Source organism: Platichthys flesus, chromosome 19 (assembly GCF_949316205.1).
Source record: "Platichthys flesus chromosome 19, fPlaFle2.1, whole genome shotgun sequence".
NCBI classification, from domain to species: Eukaryota; Metazoa; Chordata; class Actinopteri; order Pleuronectiformes; family Pleuronectidae; genus Platichthys; species Platichthys flesus.
The window spans coordinates 2,302,033-2,320,667 of record NC_084963.1 but is presented as its reverse complement, the minus strand read 5'-3'; the positions used below and the strand labels follow the sequence as shown (position 1 = coordinate 2,320,667).

General features: G+C 46.1%; 1 protein-coding gene across 1 annotated transcript in view; it reads left to right on the top strand.

Annotated features, from left to right (window-relative positions):
* The window catches only part of npr2 (natriuretic peptide receptor 2), a 41,631-nt gene that overhangs the window by 11,110 nt on the left and 11,886 nt on the right, over positions 1-18,635 (top strand). Inside the window, exons 3-14 of the mRNA XM_062413358.1 lie at positions 559-672; positions 1,056-1,191; positions 1,652-1,746; positions 4,038-4,173; positions 5,421-5,505; positions 10,362-10,482; positions 11,850-11,924; positions 12,676-12,753; positions 15,151-15,255; positions 17,014-17,085; positions 18,145-18,304; positions 18,392-18,547. Of these exons, the coding sequence (XP_062269342.1) occupies positions 559-672; positions 1,056-1,191; positions 1,652-1,746; positions 4,038-4,173; positions 5,421-5,505; positions 10,362-10,482; positions 11,850-11,924; positions 12,676-12,753; positions 15,151-15,255; positions 17,014-17,085; positions 18,145-18,304; positions 18,392-18,547 (1,333 nt within the window). The remainder of the gene's footprint in view (positions 1-558; positions 673-1,055; positions 1,192-1,651; positions 1,747-4,037; positions 4,174-5,420; positions 5,506-10,361; positions 10,483-11,849; positions 11,925-12,675; positions 12,754-15,150; positions 15,256-17,013; positions 17,086-18,144; positions 18,305-18,391; positions 18,548-18,635) is intronic.

Here is an 18,635-nt window from a genome sequence, read left to right as displayed (position 1 = left end):
TGCCTGCGAGCCGTCACAGGGCTCATTATGGCAGCGTGCTTCCTTTCAGTGGGATAATTGCTCGTGGAAGACTGTGATGGTCGGGTTCAGACGACGGCTGTGACGTGAAGAATCGACCCGGGAGCTTCTCCAGTTTGGAGGAAGAGAAGCTGAGAGATTCCACAGAAACGTCTGAAGCTTGTTTTTGTGACAGCAGCGAGGAGATTTCATCGACTGAGAGTTCTCTGTGAAAATCTGTCAGACTTAACTGAGTCACTTAAGTTGGAAAGGTTTTATTTTAAATGATAGATTTCATTTGTGCTATATTTCATGTTATACTGTGACTCCAAACGGCTGATGTACTTCCACTAGAACTACCTTTGTTGAGTAAGTGATTAATCAGTAGTTGTTATCCAGTATATGTCTGTTTCTTATTCCTAATGTTTGCAGAAACGTGCTAAAGTCACTCGACAAAATGCTAATAGCTCAAGAAAGCTTAATAACCGTTAGCCGGTACTCGAGTGTGAGGCTAAGTCAGCCGGCCCGTTTCTCACGTTGTGTGCTCTGTGTCTCCTCCAGTCGGTGTTTGTCATCACGTACCGGCCGCCCGACAACCCGGAGTACAAGGACTTCCAGACGAGGCTCCACGCCCGAGCCAAGAAGGACTTCGGCGTGGACCTGGAGCCGTCGCTGGTGAGTTCTGCAGAGCGTCCAGACTCGAACCCTAACCCTTGAGTCTTTGATGGGAGATTCTGAGCAGAGAAAATTACCCTCTGTGCTGTTGCTGTTTACAATAATGTTTGCAATTAATACGTTTATGGCTTCTTTCAACACGGCCATTAGTGTTTAACAGCAGTGAATTAAAGAGCAGTTTTTTAAAGATCATCATAAATGCGGGTGTTTGTTGGTATTTGGCGACTCCACCGGTCCAGAGCACGTCTTCTCATGGCGGCAGGCTCTTGGAACCTGAAGGATTTGTTTTATAATGTTAACCAACTTTTCCATCCATCAAAAACCGTGTGTGTGGCATGAAACCCTCGGGCTGCTTGTTCCTAACGCCCTCGCTCCTCCCGCAGAAGGACCTCATCGCCGGCAGCTTCTACGACGGCTTCGTGCTCTACGCGATGGCCCTGGAGGAGACGCTGGCGGAGGGGGGGGCTCAGAACGACGGCATCAACATCACCATGAGGACGCAGAACCGCCGATTCTGGGGTGAGTGCCGCGAGAACTTCTTGAGTGACGCTCGGTGATGAACCGGTGCAGCTCTTCAGTAAACAAGTGGCCGAAAAGCACCGTTTAACCCCCAACATGTGATTAACAGGCTCCTCTCCAACACGGTAATTACAGTGTTATTGAAGAGTTAACACTTCAGCTGATAGTCAGTTGATGCTCCACGTGGGCGCTCGGGCACTCGCTCGGTGTCATCGTGCACGAGGCAGCACGATGGGAGAGAGAGAGGATGAGGGTCGAATCTGCTGGTGTTCATTTTAAATCATCATGTTGTTTTGAATGAGTCCATCAGAAAGTGCAGAGCGAGGATGAGTCGCTCGTCTGGAGACGTTCGTGCGATGTAGAAACTCGTTTTGTATTAATACACGAAGATATGAACAGAGAGAGAGTCGAGAGCAGATCAACTGACGGACCGTGTGTTGTGTGTGTCTGTTGTTTTCAGGAGTGACGGGACTCGTGAACACCGACCACAAGAACGCCCGAGAGATCGACGTGAACCTGTGGGCCATGACGGACCAGGAGAGCGGGGAGTTCGGGGTGAGTGCTGCATCCATGTGGGGGGGGGGGGGGGGTAACTGGTGACACATTATGGGATGTGATTCAGAGAGCACGGATAAGAAACAACAACAGTGTGGACACTTTCATTTGATGGTTTCAATTTAGATTTGACACCAGGATGGAGAACATCATCTGGTTGTGTCTCATTTCTCTCCACGCTCAGTTTCTGCATAAACACACATGTTGGTTGATATTCTGTTGGGAATTAACTTTAATAATCAGTTTATATATGAAGTCATTTGATTTGTTACTGCACATCCGGCAGTTTATAATTTTTTTTTATCTTGTCTTTTCACATAATGTCGACCATCCTTCAAAAAACAGTTTCAAGCGTTTCTTGTCTTCTGTCAGTTCCTTAAACAAAATGCATGTTAGTGATGATGGTCATGATTACATAACAGTGATCAACACATCATGTTGTTGTGTGAAACAAACTAAACGTTGTCGACCGCTCCTCAGTGTGCGTCTCTAATCGTTGTGATTAGAACTTTATTGTGATTCGATTCGTTTTTAAACCTCAGCTTTTCCTTCTGTTCTGCCTCGGATGCAGTGAACTGGTTGTTCCTGGAGATATTTCCCTCACTCCTCTAATGATAAGATGCATAAAACCTCAAATTTCCCTCTCGGCCCCCCGATGAAAATATTTGTGCATGTCGTGCTCGGGCAAACACGGCTGCGAGTGTGTGAGCTCCAGTGTTTGTGTTTGTTCTGTGAGGGCAGAAGAAGTGGGTTCGGAGCTGTTCACTTCAGTTAGGATTTCACGGGACTTCCTGGTCTCATTTATCCTCGGCTTTTAATTGGTCGATTCCGTGTGGCCGATTGACCCGAGGAGCCGCCGGCCCCCGGCTGGAAGCATCACAGGCCGGTGTCGGCTTTCAGGACGTCAGGCGGCTGAGTGCGTTGTGTATTTGACGATATATGAAACCGGAGACGCCAGATGGGTTCAGAGAAATCCAGCTGCCGGGGACATATGGACGTTTCTTTCAAAATAGAATAATATCCATCACATGAACTCGGGCCGACTCCATGGATCATAGCGTGTATTGATTGTTATTTTCAATGTAAAATCATTATCATAATCAGGATGCAGTGTATTCTTCATGTTGCAATAAGTACAGCTCGTCTGGAGGATTTTGTTTTTATCGCTTTACACATTATGATGAGATTAAAATCTGAATACAGATCTGATTCTCGAGGCTTCAACACCGGGGACCTTATGTTGTGGTTCTGTTTTTCTGCTGAATCATTCACGCTGGGATCTCTTCAAACAGAGTCTGTATGTGAATATGATCAATCGGATTTTGGGGCAAGAAGCTTCTGGGTCCGTTCCTGGTTTGATCTTTTAGTCATCTGGATCTAAAACACCTGAAACACCTTCTACAACTTCTTTTCACGCTCATATTTACACGTGTCCTCCTCATGTAGCTGAACGTGAGCTCAGGTTGAGCCGTCTTCAGTCTAAAAGCTTTTCCACGATGAGCTGGAGATTCTCCCGGTGGCACTGAGCAGTAAGCTCCGGCCCTGAGGCGAATCCACCGGAGCTATTTCAGCCTGTGCATCCTCTGCCCCCCCCCCCCCCCCCCCATCACCGTCACATTCTGCATTGTTTGGTCGACCCTCTGTCGGGGTGACGGCCTGCCAGCCTTCAGCACAGAGGACAGAACATGCTGGGACCACGGCTGGGAAATGTAGAAACCCCTCCGGCTGGTTAGAAACACAAGAGTCGTGTTTCACAGCAGGACAACAGATGCGGCTTCACAAAGCTCCACTGTCAAAGCAGAGCTGCAGGATGCTGCTCACACTCTGCTCACGTAGACGTGGTTTTCTGATCAGATGATGTGTAAATACTATTCTCTGGTCTGATCTGCACTTAATTTCACTCCTTTAAATATGCCAGATCTTTTCAAATCTAGATTAAGATGGATTAATCCCTGGGAAATTGATAAAAATATATTTTTTTAATCTCACAGTGTTAAAGAAAGAGATAATTGATTCCTGCCTGTTTGTCCAGATCCACGTTTACTGGAAATCTGGAATCAAACAAAGAAACCATAACCTCTCTTCTGGAGGTAATCACAACAGTATATATTTTATTTATATTATATATAAGACGAGGAGCTGAGCAGATTGTTGAGCTAAACGCTAAGACAACTTTCTCACACGACGATAACAACTTCCTGATGTTTCTAAAGAACGATGGAAACACCAAGTGACAGATTTCTGTAATATTCTTATTTCCTGTGTTGAAATCCGTGTCTCTGTGTCTGCAGCTCGTGGCCTTCTACAATGGGTCCACCAAGGAGATCATCTGGTCCCAGTCAGAGAAGATCCACTGGCCCAGCGGGGGTCCGCCGCTGGACAACCCCCCCTGTGTGTTCTCCAAGGACGACCCCTCCTGCAATGATGGTATGTTCCATGACGAGTCCAATCTGCTCAAAACAACCAACTTAGGTTTGACTGATGATCGGCTCCAGGAAACTGGAGGTCCTGTGATGAGTTTCACGGTGATGAAACATGTGTTGTTTCCCTTCAACTCTTGTTGCCTCAATAAGGTGAGAGAAGTGTGAGAAGCCGTGTGAGAGATAAGAGCTGGAAATCGTCTCTGGTTTATGAAGCCAGTGACAGTTCCAGAGCGAAACGTCCCCGATGATGAAGTGTGGAGGAAAACCACAGCAATTATAAATGTGTTTTGGAATGAAGGAGGGATAACGAGCGGAGGAGCAGTAAATCTGAAGCCATTAGGAGTTCAGAGCCTGGACCCGGAGATCCATGGAGGAGCTTCAGTTCATGTGTGAACCAGTGACTGTGAGAATAAAGATGGACGACGCGTCTTCACTGCCTCACGTGGCACAAATCTAAAGCCAAAATATCCTGGTGCTGCCATTTTGTGCTTCTGTTATCATTTGGAGTCGGTGTAGGGGAGATTGAGCTGCTGTTCTCAGTCTCAGCTGTCAATCAGGATGCCCCCCCCCCCCATTTTTATAACATCAAATAACTAATTAAACCAAACCAATCAGAGAAATTAACACAAACATCAGTGTGATGGCAACTATCTAATATGAAAGAAACCATTATTACTTTAGAGGTCTTATCTGCTATCATGGAGTAGGCCGCGATTCTGCAGCCAGCCACCAGGGGGCGATCAATTTAATGCTTATTTTGAAAAATGGATTAGATTTATTAATCCAATGAATATTTAACACTGTAATCGTGAGTTCCGATGCCAAGAACGTTTGCATTTTAGAAGGACGACGCAAAATCGGAAACTCGGTGGAGTACGAACAAAAACTTGTTGACTTTTGATTAAAGGGACTTTCTGGAACTTAGTGAAATACGTAGTTTTTGAAATTTCTCAACAAATACTGGTGGAAAAAACAGATGTGTCCAATCAGCCTCAGTGGAAGTGTGTGTCCCAGAGTCTCTTCATCATTCAACTTTCATCTCATCAAAACCATCGTGTGATTGAAACATCAACACAGTTCAGATAAAACCCCCGAGGGTCGGAGCCGGGGTCAGTGTGTGACACCGCTAAGGAGGAGCAGCTGTAGTCCAGGAAGTCACCGCTCCGTGTTTCTCCTTTAAAACAAGATATGTGGACATGTGTTGAGCACGTGACAGACGACTGAGTGTGGAATCCGATCTCCTGTTTCCAGGTCATCTGCCGGTTCTGGGCATCGTGGCCGTGGGCTCCGGTTTGGCGCTGATCATCTTCGGAATCTCCAGTTTCCTCATTTACAGGTGAGTCTGTTCCCGTCTGTGCTGCTTAGAGCTCCAACTGCAAACAGTTTTTTATTTTGGGATATTTCTTGCAAAGAGTGAAAGCGAGAGAGAGAGCGAGAGAGCGAGAGGCAGAGACGTGTTTGGAGAAGGGTTTATGGGTCGTGCTGCTTTAGGTGCCAGTTGCGGTATTTACACAATTGTTGCCACAGAAGCAGCTCAGCAGGTGAAGTGTGTTTAAGACGCAGAGTGAGCTCATGAACTGGCCCCAGACAACCCTTAGTGCTTCTCTCCTTTAACGATCATTAGTGTGTTCATTTGGTTTGTTTCCTTTGCTCTGGATTAAAGCTAAACGCCACCTTTTCTTTTTAATGATCCTCACTCTGCTGATGTCGAGCCAGGTTTCCACCCTTCACACTGCTAACATAGAAATCATGAGCCTTCAATGCAAATCCACTTTCTGGTTGATCTTGTCCTGCATCACGCCGACGCAATCGGACTCATCCTGTTGTTTCTAGACGAGTCAGTGAAAACTCTCTGTAGATGTTGAGTTAAATTTGTGTTACTTCTTAACAAGGTGTACGTGCTCTACTTGCTGCAGCTCCTCTTTTCAGCCTCTGTCTCAAACACTTGGATTCCTCTACTGTTTCTTTAAGTCGGCTCTGATTGGCGGAACTTTTACATTCACAAAAAATCCGGAGAACTGGCTCCGGAGTTCACCTGTAGTTCGTCTGCACAGCAGGAGGTTCTAGCAGCAGACGGAGACAGGAAGTGATGCGTTAACTCCGCTGTGGAGGTCATGTGATCATGTTTACATCACCTGACACAGTCTGAACTCAGCGTTAAAGGAAAGAGAGATCTATGACTTTGCCTTAAGTGTTGGCTTGAACGCGGCTGTGGACTGTGGGAGCTCATGTTCTGTCGTTGTCTCCGGGAATTCTTAAGTCAATTTGTACATTTTGAAAATAGCTGGTAAACTCAGTGAGATACATGTGGTCAGGGTGTCGGGGTCGTGCTGGAGGAATCTGCACTCGCGACCTCGGTGTTCCGATCCAAATATTCGAAACTCTCTGCTCCGGCAGATTGTTTCAGGGTCTTTTGATGTTTTTTATCTTTTTATGACAAAGATAATATGATTAATGGAGATGGGGGTGCTTTTTTTATCAGCTGGATCTAGATTTGTTCAGATATTTGGCCGAATCTGCAGAAGTCGAGGAGCTTGTTGGACGGCAGTGTGAGAAAAGAAGAGAAGTGAAGCACGAGGGACTCGAGGCGCCGCATGTGGAAGGTGGTGCAACAGATCAGAGACAGATTCTGGGTTTGAGAAGTTCAAAATATTGTTGAAATGATGTTTAACTTTTTTCTATTTCCACCCCCCTGCAAAAATACTTACCTGCAATTCATTGTTTCTGATCATAACGTTGTGCCCAGCGTCCGGGGGTCAAATATCAGTTCAGTCTCATTTAATCTCATTTAATCACAGCCTAAAATGAATCATGCAATCAAGCTACTGGAGGATAAACTAAATACTGGTTATTCTCACGGGTAAAAAAAATGAATCTGCATGTTATGAAATGTTTCTATTCCCTCCTCCCCCTCTTTTTTCAATCAACTCTTCAAAATTGCCTTCTTCTTCTTCTACTCGACATTTAATTCCGCTGCCAATAATTGCAGCCACGCGAGCTCTGCAGCTCACTTACAGATCACAGCGGTAATCTGAACACTTTTCCAAATACTGACTATTAACACGAGCGCGTGTTGATCACCAGCCACTCGCAGTGGATTTTGATCCGAGGAATGGTGCAAGAAAGACGGAGGAGCAGCTGTCCACCTGAGGTAAATCCCCTAAACCTGAAATCTGACTTCATCCTGTTTCTTATCAAATAACTTGCAGATGATTAGATGCACTTGATTCTGAAAAGGTTAATGTTTCCTTCTCTGGGTTCTTTGCAGCTCCGGGTGCAGCGGGTGCCTCACGGTCTGCTGATCAGCTAGCTCCTCTTGGCCGGTAAGTTTTTTTATTGAAATACGCTTTTCTCCTTCTGGTCTTATTTTTAAAATCTGGGCTCCAAGTGTAAAATTCTGTGACAAGAATCTATTTCTGTCCCAACAGGGGAACTCTGTGATGCTTTTCTTGGGTCCTGACCCACAGTTTTACCCTCCCCGCCCGACTCCGACTATGTTTAGATCCGTCATTTGCATCAGGGACAGTTTTATAAGTGGAAAAAGCGTTTCCCTCACACCTGGACATGTTGCCTTTTACTGGATCTGAGCCCCGAGGCCATTCAACTGTAAAGCGCTGGAGGGAAATAAAGTCCAGCGTCTTTAGAAGCCCCGAGGTTTTTTTCCGTGACAGCTCTGTTTGATACCCATGCTAACAAGTTGCTTCCTGTTTCCGCAGACACCAGAGGAGCTTTGCTGATGGACAGAGATGCAGAGAGCAGAGCCTCACGACCGGCCGGCTGCTGAAAGGCCTCCATGTTCACTACTTGACCTACCAAAACACCACTAATGCCTTTCAAACACTTTGGAGTTGTGTCACTGTTATTCTGTCGTTATGTCTCAGATCCGACTGTCAGTAAGTCTCTCTAGCTCGGGGGGAGGGGGGGGGGGGGCGCTTGATACACTATGAGGGTTGCAGTTTATAAGACAGATATATATTTATTTTTTAATGAGAAGAAAATTAAATAGAAAATACGTTTGTCGTTTCTATTAATTATTATATTATATTTGCTGCTGCTTACGTGTTTGTTTTTTAATACATGTGAGATTTTATACTCAGATTAACAAACTCTTATGGGAACAAATGGGATCTGAACCAATTGATCTGCAATGAAACGATGAAGCTCTATACTGTGAACTTGTATTTTGTATTACAAATCGGTGGCGGGTTCGATATATTTTTGTAACACATTTGTCCTATGAAATAACACAAGTCTTAATTGGCGCCTGTGTCAGATGCACACAATGGTAAAATGTGTGTGAGTATACAATTTAATAATAAAAAGCAACCTGTGTATTGAATCTGTTTGTTTGTGTTGTTTTGTGGTATTTAAACTTGAAGGGTTCGGATCTCCGCCAGGACCCAACAGCCCCCTCATGAAACCACATTAAAAGTCCCCAGATCCGGATTCTGATTTGAATCTGGATCAAATTACTGATAAATATCAGTCCCCTAAACAAGATCCATGTCGTTTTAATATAATCCTGCAAATTAACAAAGAATTAAACACACAATTTCCTGCTTAAAATGTATATTAAATATTAATAAATGAGATGGAACGGTATTGTTGAAACACCAGCTGATTTGTTCTGATTATTAATCACGTGTACATGTTATCGAGCTGTATTGAACACCACCCTGCAGCCGGTGGACGTTTGATTCTGGTGCAGCAGCAGCAGGGTGGGGTGGGGTGGGGGGGGGAGCAGAGCAGCAGTGGCTCTGTTGTTTTAATGGAAGGGCTGGTCCAGCAGAGGTATTCACATGTGGGACTTATGAAACAATAGGCCCAGTGTGAAGCCCCACACTTTGCCCCTCTGGCTGCCAGAGGTCTCTGAGCGACGCTCTCTAAATAGAAAAATACCTTTTTTTCTGGGCTGCAGGTTTTAATGGGGTTTCCTGTTCTGAAAATGTGCAGCGGCACGGTCTGGAGTATTTACAGACACAAACAAGCATCCGAATCCCCCTTTAAGTTCCCGGGTCCACCAACACCGTCTGTCCAGGTGAAACAATAAAGAAAGAGGTGATTCTTTTTCACCGGGTGGGGTTGGGTGGTTCGGGGGGGGGGGGTCGGGAAAAGGCTAAAACGCGGTGATGTGCAAACGCTGCAATAATTTCCCTGCAGCCATCTGGAAGAGCTTTACACCTTTTCAGATTGGACTGGAATGTGTGGGCCCGGCTCCTTTTTCATTTCTGAGCGTTTCAACCAGAAGATGACTTTTCTTCGAGAGAGAAATAATAATGGTTTTCACGACTCTGGATAAGTAGTTTTTTAAATCTTGTTTAAGTCAGTACGATAAACACACAGTCGAGTCTGAACGTTTAAAGAAACAACATCAACAGCTTCTCTTCTCCTGGGACTGGCCCCACATGTGCAGGTTTACTGGAATTCCTCCTGGCCTCTGGCTCTTGGTGTTTTCCAGTCAGACTGATGCTCAAAAATAAATGTTGAATATATCACTGACATGTTAATGACTAGGTTCATTATTTACTATAGTTTTTTTAAGCTGGTGGAACAGACTCTGTCTATAACACGAGGAAGAACAATATTACCAGTTTAACTAAAGTCTGTGACCCCAGAGATTAAGGGTTGAATGACACGTAACAAATAAACTGTAAAATAGATTCAGACATTTCTATTTACATGAAATTACAGATTAATAATCGGTCGAGTCAACGAGATGAAGCCGGCTCTTCACTGTGGACGCGTTGTGTTTTCTGGAGAGAGAAAGAAACCTTTGTCCTGAAGAAAAGTTTGTTTTACTCTTCACCAAAGTTCAATAAGCAGAGGGTAATAACCGAGCAGTGGAGTTGAAATCTAAAAGAACACAAACTTCTGAATTTGCACTTATCAACACATCCACACATGAACGCAACTGATTAGCCAAACACTGGAGGTGAAGATCAGATCTGAGACCAGCATCGCAGGAAACACCTCCAACTGGAAAATGGAGCAATTAGCTTCTTAAGGTTAAATCTAAGTTCTTTCAAACCAAACCTGTGACTCATCAAACCACCTTGACTCTGAACGATGGTTAATTCATAATTAAAAACATTTTTATCCACAGCGTCCTTCAATCACCTGAATAGGATCTTCGTGCTTCGTGTTCTCTTTACTGATCCCCCCCCCCGAACCTGTTTTTCTTTCTTCTTGCAGGAAACTGAAGCTGGAGAAGGAGCTGGCTGGGATGCTGTGGAGGATTCGCTGGGAGGACCTTCAGTTCGAGAGCCCCAACAAATACCACAAGCGAGCCGGCAGTCGACTCACCCTGTCGCAGGTACATGATCCGATGCTCCGAGCTAGAGAGCTAACGTCTTGAAACACAACAGTGTGAACAATGTGATGTCCAGGTGATGATGAGGAAGTTAAAAACTAAACCACACACACACACGATGTATCCAGAAAATGATGCACGGGAAACTATGGGACCTTCAATCGTTCGGTAACATTAAAAGAAAGAAATATTCGTAACCTTACTTAACTGATAGGTCGAGCTGATGTGAGCGCCCCCTGCTGCCTCACGAGGAAAAGTACCTCCGACAGTAAGACGCGCTTCTAGACTGTATTTTGAATTCGAACACGTTGAATAACAATCTTCTCTACGATGTGATAACAAGCGACAGGCTCAAGGAAACAACTTTCACCCGCAGATTTCCTGATGATCCCGAGCTTCATGTTGTTGTTGCTCCTCGGACACACGACTGATTATCAGCCTCGAGATTCTGCCGTAAAGAATCGGACCCACCAGGAACCGAGCAGCAGCTGATTGGAGGCGTGTGGAGTTTGGTGCCTCTCCCTCTTTACGCACCGTGAGCTGTGTATTAAAAACGCAGTTTGTGGTTTTTCTCAGAAAAGGCCCGAGCTTCAGCACCGGAGAGAGAATCCAAGTCCTTTGTTAGTTTACACATTCCTGGGATCTCTGCCTGTGGTTTACTGAAGGTGGCCGGGCTCTGCGGTGGCAGACGCATATTAAATGATTGTTAAAATAAGCTCTGGCCCCGCGTGTGTGATACCTCATCACGTCTTCTTCAAGTATCGGGTTGTGTTGTCTGAGGGCTAATGCATCTCCTCTGGGTTGTGTTTCATCCGGCACATGCGAGCGTTCATGAGAAGCACATGCACACACCTTTCTCATTACTGGCTTTCCGTCCAGTTCCTGCGATCACGTGTGTGCGTGTGTGCGTATGGAAAACACAGTAATTTTCCAGACCAATGTATTTTTCCAGTGTGCAATGTGTTGCCAATATTTGCATTCTATACAAACGTGTAGTTGACTGCGCTGGCAGTGTGTGTGCAGCGCGCCCACTTGGTTTTTATTCACTTTGTGTGGACTGCAGACATTCGCCCAAGGACTCGAGTTGGCGTTGTGTTGAAACTGAAATCGCTCTATTTTCTCAAATATAAGTGAAAGGCAATTTCATGTTGCACGGAGAAATGTATTTTGTGTATGAATGTCAGTGGGTGAAAGCCCTTTAGAAGATCTACATCACGGTGAAGAGGAAGATTAAATCCTCCTTTGTCTAATCTACACATTTCTTTCTCCTCTTTCTCTCTCCTGTTCCTCCTCTTTCTCCTCTTCCTCCTCTTTCTCCTCCTTCTCCTCTTTCTCCTCCTTCTCCTCCTTCCCCTCTCCATCTTTCACAGAGAGGCTCCAGCTACGGCTCCTTGATAACTGCCCATGGAAAATATCAGCTATTTGCTAAAACGGGCTATTTTAAGGTAAGGCTTAGTGAGTTCTGACATTTTCAACTCCTGCGCACTCCCTTCCCTCCCACACATGTGCACACTCGGCGAGAAAGAGCCGGAGAGGAGAGAGAGAGAGAGAGACAGAGAGAGAGTGTGGGCGAGTTTCACCGGGTTTTGATTGCGAGCTGCAGAAATCGTTTTTTTTTTTTTATTTTCTTCCATTTCTCTTCCTCCTCCGTCACTCCGGCCTCAGTCTGGACACGAGTTTCTGCTGCTGCTGTTGTTTTGTGAGATGGAGGAGGAGCCAGGAAATGGGACACAGAGATCCTGCTGACTAATGAGACGAGTGTCTCGGTGTGAGGCTGCACAACGTGAGGTTTCATATAAACGCTGATGTCACGGTTCAGCTTGAAACAGACGAGCACGGATACATTTCTCAAATTCAATACAGACCCGTGTCTCCGATTAAATCTGAGGCCGAAGCACAAACGGATCAAACCTGCAAATTCTGGAAAACATATTCTACGCTTCTGTCCGTGTGTCACGTGTGCAGCTCGGAGGAATTCACCTTGTGTCCTGATCTGATCCTCACGTTTCAAAGAGACAGATCCTCCTCCTGCCTCAGGCCCAGAATTCACCTGTTCTCTCTCTCTCTCTCTCTCTCTTTCCTTCTCCATCTTCAAGATCCTTGTTTGTCCTCTTTTTTAGACTCTTGCATGTCGCTTGTTCTCGTTTTTACCTCCTCACATATTCAAGGTTTTGTCTCTTGTCGTGCTGCACACAGGGAAACCTGGTGGCCATCAAGCACGTGAACAAGAAGAGGATAGAGCTGACCAGACAAGTTCTACTGGAGCTCAAACATGTGAGTGGTCACTAAAAGCTTTCACTCTTTTTACGGGTTTGATTTGATTTTTTTTTTTTATTGATTTTATTGCAATTAAATCTGATGAGATGGTTCCTGGTCTCCAGAAGATAAACCCTTGTTTTTAAAAGTGTAGCTTTAACCCTAGTTGGAGTTAAGTTTAAGCAAAGAAAACAACTTTGAGACACTACACAGAAATGTTGATTAAAGTATTTCATTAGTTTTACTTCATGAAGATGGATATTATCACCTCTGTTCCTGTAAGACTTTAAAAACAGTAACGTCTTCGTTGTGTTTTGCAGTTTAAATTGAATATTTCCTTTTTATTGCAATCGATCCAAACTTCTTGCATTTGGCCCTGAAATCTGTTCAGTGTCTTGAGTGGCCTCAGTTTGAAGGAAGCCTGAGACCTTGGGGTGAATTGTGTAAAAAATTAAAAATAACAAGATCTATTCATCGAAACATTTATCGTCCGAATCCAATGAAACGTGGTACTGCCGCGGGGGGGGGGGGGGGACCTTCGTACACGGTTCAGTCACTCCACCTGCTTCACAAAACAAACTCCTGCACAGTTTCACCAAAGTGGCTTTGAGTATTTTCCTCTGAGTCACTGCAGCGGTTAAAGCTTTTCATTCTGTACTTTGTGAGAACTGTCGTCTTGTGAGCACACTCCACCGGAGGCTGTGACCCGGTCCCCCCGCCGGATGTCTCTTCTTGTTACTGAAGAATGAACGTCCTCAAACTGTCTCTTCAACGTCAGCAGCTGCTGATGAAGACGTGTGTCCCCCCCGGTTGGGAAGTATTTTAGGAGAGAGCGATAAGGAAGCTGAGGGACTCAAACAGCTCCACACAGGTCAGGTGGTTAAGCGATGGAAACACGGTGTGATGGCATCGGCTGCGTTTAAGAATCGCCCCGCTCGAGGCTCAACGACCAATCAGAGCACTTCACTGTCACTCGCTGCTCAAGGGCTGCAGGCACAGCCGTCAGGGGCAATCTGGGCTTCAGCGTCTTGCTCAAGGACACTTCAGCTGCGTTTCCACTGCAGGAACTTTCCCAGGAACCTTTGCAGGAACTCTGAGTTTCCATCGCAGGGAACTTTCCCCGTAAACTAGGAAGCTTTGTAGGAACTGTGTGTGTTTCCCCTTCAAGGTTCAGAGTCTATATTCAATTCTAGGGAAATCGTTTTACTAATCAGGGGGTCCTACTTTACAATACAGGAACCAGAAGCTCTGAAGATGCCTAATTGGTCGTTGCTTGTTGAGAAAAGTTCCCAGGAATAAAAAGTTCAAGGACAATTTTGTGTCTTTTCCCCAGCACTGGAGGAGCTGGGAATGGCACCCCCAACCCTCTCTGTACTCAGTGTGGCTCAAGGGAACCCCGGGGGCTGTGAAGTGCAGAGTTCTGGCTCCTGGAAGCTACTGTGGCCCCTCGGTCAGTCCGCAGGGGCCACATGGGAGAGAGGCGGCTGTCTGTGCTGTCTGTGCTGTCTGTGCTGGCGGCTCCTCCGACGCCCCTGGGGCCTGATCAGCTGTCAAACCTCAGCTCGTGAAAACGGCAACCAGATGGGGGGGGCGGGGGGGGGGGGGGGGGGGGACAGACAGATCTGCCAGTGGAAACTTAACCACTTGTGTCCCAGCTCTCTCCTCCTCCTCCTCCTCCTCCTCCTCCTCCTCCTCTTCCTCCTCCTCCCCAGTGTGCGGCGGGGGGAATTATATAGGCCAAAGGGTAGGCTAACATCTCCGGAGCCGTGAAACAGAAACCACCAACTCCCCGGGTTGTTGGTGCGAGAGCGGCCGTCACTCACTTTGCTCAAAGGACAGAAGTCGACTGTTGAGATCCCGGAGACCGTTATTGAAGTTTCACGCCGCAGAAACATTTCTTTCTTCTCTCGCTCACACGGGTCTGAACGTCCATGTTGGAAGAAGTCTGTCCCTCACTCGCCCTCAGACGTCCCTGTTTGCAGATTGTTTTTATTATTCCTGTTGATTCATGTCGAGGAAGACGTAAACATAGAAGAACCGGCGTGACTCTGTTTGCGCTCTCGTCCTCCTGCTCGTTCATCCTCTCAACACCTCCACAGGTTTTCTTTCCCCTTCATCACCCGCTGCACACTGGCTCATTCATAAACCTCCAAGGCCAATTTATGCACATGCACATGTTTCGACCGGGTGCCCTGAGACGGAATGTGTCTCAACACGTAGAAGAAGACAGCGTGCCAGCTCGCCAACTGCAAATAGTCCATTCTGATGAGCCGCTGCCAGCGTGATCCTGAAGACTCTGTGTACACATGAACCGGCAGGCGTCTGTTTCCACCGGCTTCGGGAATGTGATGTTTGGAAAACGGCTACGCTCACAGTTGTGCGTTGTGTGTTGTGTGTTTGTGTGGTTATTTTCAGATGAGAGACGTTCAGTTCAACCATCTAACCAGGTTCATCGGGGCCTGCATTGACCCCCCCAACATCTGCATCGTCACGGAGTACTGTCCCCGGGGAAGCCTGCAGGTAGAGTCTCAGAGTGCACGGACCTTCAAACTGATTTCTGCCTTATTCCTTCTGCTGGTTTTCATCTGCTGAGGGTAGAAAGTTCTGCTGTGAGGTTTTAACAAGCTCACACATGAGAGTTCTGTAACATCAACATCAGCTCGAAGCCAATCAAGGTCCAATATTCATGGGTTCATAGAGACAGAAGACGGGGGGGGGGGGGATTTCAGGTTTTTTAATAAGATAACTTTTTCTGGGAAACACAAATTATTAATCCAACTTTATTGAAATGAATCAGCCAATACTCAAAATTCAAACATGAATTCTGACAAAAAACTGAGCCAATTATCCTTGAATTTGTGTCTGTGAAAACTTCATCTATGTGAAATCCTGTTTAAATTGTACATGTTACTGTTATTTTATTATTTCCTTATGTTCATATTGCACGTTTACTTATTTATTATATTTTCCTTGACGCATATTATTTTAATATCCCTTTCACTAATGTCACTTTTGTGGGACTTATCAGAATCAGAAACACTTCACTGATCCCCAGGGAAAATTAGGTAATAACAAATAGATAATGATTTCTAATGCATCTTATTAGTCCGATTTTATCTTATCTTAAAGATGTTATCAGCAAATAAAAAAGCCTTGAGAGACCAACTCCTCTGTTGAAGCTGTAAAATCCCTCTACGTCGGTCATCTAAAGGAAATATAAATTCTCTCAAGTCCGTCCATTAAAAACCAGCAGTGAGTTAACTGGGAAGTCGATGGAAACAGAAAGACTCCATGTGTCTGAAACTTGTAAAATCGACCCACCAGTCGCTACCAGAGAATACCAGTTGGCTGGAGACCTTTACATGGGACATATTTTATAGCTCGTGAAAACAAACCAGTACCAATGGTTCTTTAGATGAACTTTACAACTTAATCCTTCAGCAAATTCCTGGATCTACAACATAAAAAACACACACACACACACAGATCCCCTGATTATTCGCTTGTGGAATTTGCCAATTGTTTCCATCGAATTTCACCCAAATGTTAAAACTTTAAACAACCAATCAGACGTTACACTAACAGTGGAGGATCAAACAGCTGCAGCGTGGGCGGTCTGTTCCTGGCAGGTTCCTCACCGAGCTCTACCCTCTGGGATCCGTACAGGACAGACTGACATCATCATTAGTCCACAGAGAGAACACACCATATATACATGCTCCATGAAAACTGGTTCTAGGTCTGAGCTCAGTGTTCTCAATATGCCAGCAGCTGCTTAACCCTCTAGAGTCCGGGGTTCATGCTCTGACCATCAAATCACGGGATGTGCCGTCTGTGTTTTAGGGTCAAATCTGTAGAAAAAAGTAATTTTCGGGTCCTGAGGGCAAAAGGAAAAGATTCCAAACATGAACGTGGTAACATGATTTTTAACGTGGTATTCAAAAGGCTTTGAAAATCAAGCCCAGAACTCCGAAGGGTTAAAATCGACCCTGGACTTCATCGCTCACACTCGCAGAGACTGAATTCTGCAGCTGATGTGACTGGACCCAGACTCCGGCCACTGGCCTGGGGTGGGGGGTGGGGGGGGGGGGCGTCTGGGGGGGTTATTCATCAACTGTGCTGCCACATCTGTGTCAAAAAGAAAACACAGCATGCAAGAGGATCTGTGTCTGGTCCCAAAATAAACCTTTCTAGCACAAAATATTGTTTTAACTGTCTGTAAAGTTGTTGTGTCTGTTTTCACGTTGTTGTTGTTGTTGTTGTTTTTCTCTCCTCCAGGACATTCTGGAGAACGAGAGCATCAACCTGGACTGGATGTTCCACTACTCGCTGATCAATGACATCGTGAAGGTGCGTGGAAACAGGGCCGTCGATTCATCGGCTGCTTTCATAGAAATGGTTGCAAAGCGGCTCCTTTTCAATGTTAAATAAGATGATTGTGTTGCTTTGGAGACACACACACACACACACACACACACACACACACACACACACACACACAGACGTCTAGGTTGCCATGGCTTCACATGGACACAGGGAAAGTGCGGCTGAGGCTCAGAAATGTATTTTTGGCTCAGAGCAGCGGATGAAGCTTCAGTAAACATAAATCCATTACACTGTGCAACGTGGAGACAGAAGCTGCTTCTTTCCAGCTCAATCAAAACTAATCAGAGGATCAGTTTGAATCCGCCCCAATAAAGAGTCTTCGTGTCCGGGGGGGGGGGGTCAGTGTCTCGGTCGCCACTCGGCATCGAACCACCGCCCTGACGGAGCTCTGCTGCGGCTGGAGAGCTCCACCCGAGGCTCCTGCTTCAGACAAGAGGCGCTGGTGGAGCTTAGAGAGGACGGTTGACTCACTCTGTCCATTACGTGATATTTAACATGAGTACATCGAGTAGCCTCCCCCCCCCCCCCCCACACACCCCCGGGATAGAAATTAACTTTAATTTCACAGACAAATAATAGCATATTATTTCCATATGTCTGGATTTGTGTGTTTTCATTTATGATTTGCTGTAGAGGAAAAAAGAGAAGCAAGAGAGAGAGAGGGAGAAGCAAGAGAGAGAGAATAAGGGCGACAGAGAGAGACGGAGAGAGAGAAACGGAGAGAGAGGCAAGAAAGAGAGAGAGAGATAGAGAGAGAGAGAGAGAGAGAGAGAGAGAGAGAAACAGGGAGAGAGAGAGAGAGAGTAAGAGAGACAGAGAGAGAGACGGAGAGAGAGAGAGAGAGACGGAGAGAGAGAAACGGAGAGAGAGGCAAGAAAGAGAGAGACAGAGAGAGAGAGAGAGAGAGAAACAGGGAGAGAGAGAGAAAGAAGCAAGAGAGAGAGAGACAGCGAGAGAAAGAAAGAGAGAGAGAGAGAGAGATGACACCCCATAATGGCTGACTTGACGTTTCCTCTCCACCAGGGAATGAACTATCTCCACAACAGCTACATCGGCGTCCATGGGAATCTGAAGTCGTCTAACTGCGTGGTGGACAGTCGCTTTGTTCTGAAGATCACAGACTACGGCCTGGCCAGCTTCCGCTCGTCCTGCGAGAACGACGAGTCCCACGCCCTCTACGCAAGTAAGTGGAGTCCGAGTGTTTGTTGCTCAAGGGCATCTTCAGCCGTCACGTTTTCGGGGCGTTTGACTTGTGACCCGTCCTTTTCAGAGAAGATGTGGACGGCTCCCGAGCTTCTGATCTACGACCGCCACCCCCCGACGGGGACGCAGAAGGGCGACGTGTACAGCTTCGGAATCATCCTGCAGGAGATCGCCCTGAGGAACGGGCCCTTCTACGTGGAGGGCATGGACCTCAGCCCCAAAGGTAAACCGACCTCTACAGGCTGAGGAAGGTCAGCTGACCCCTGAGCCATCCAATGATCCGGGTCCTTTAAAATCAGAAAACACAACAC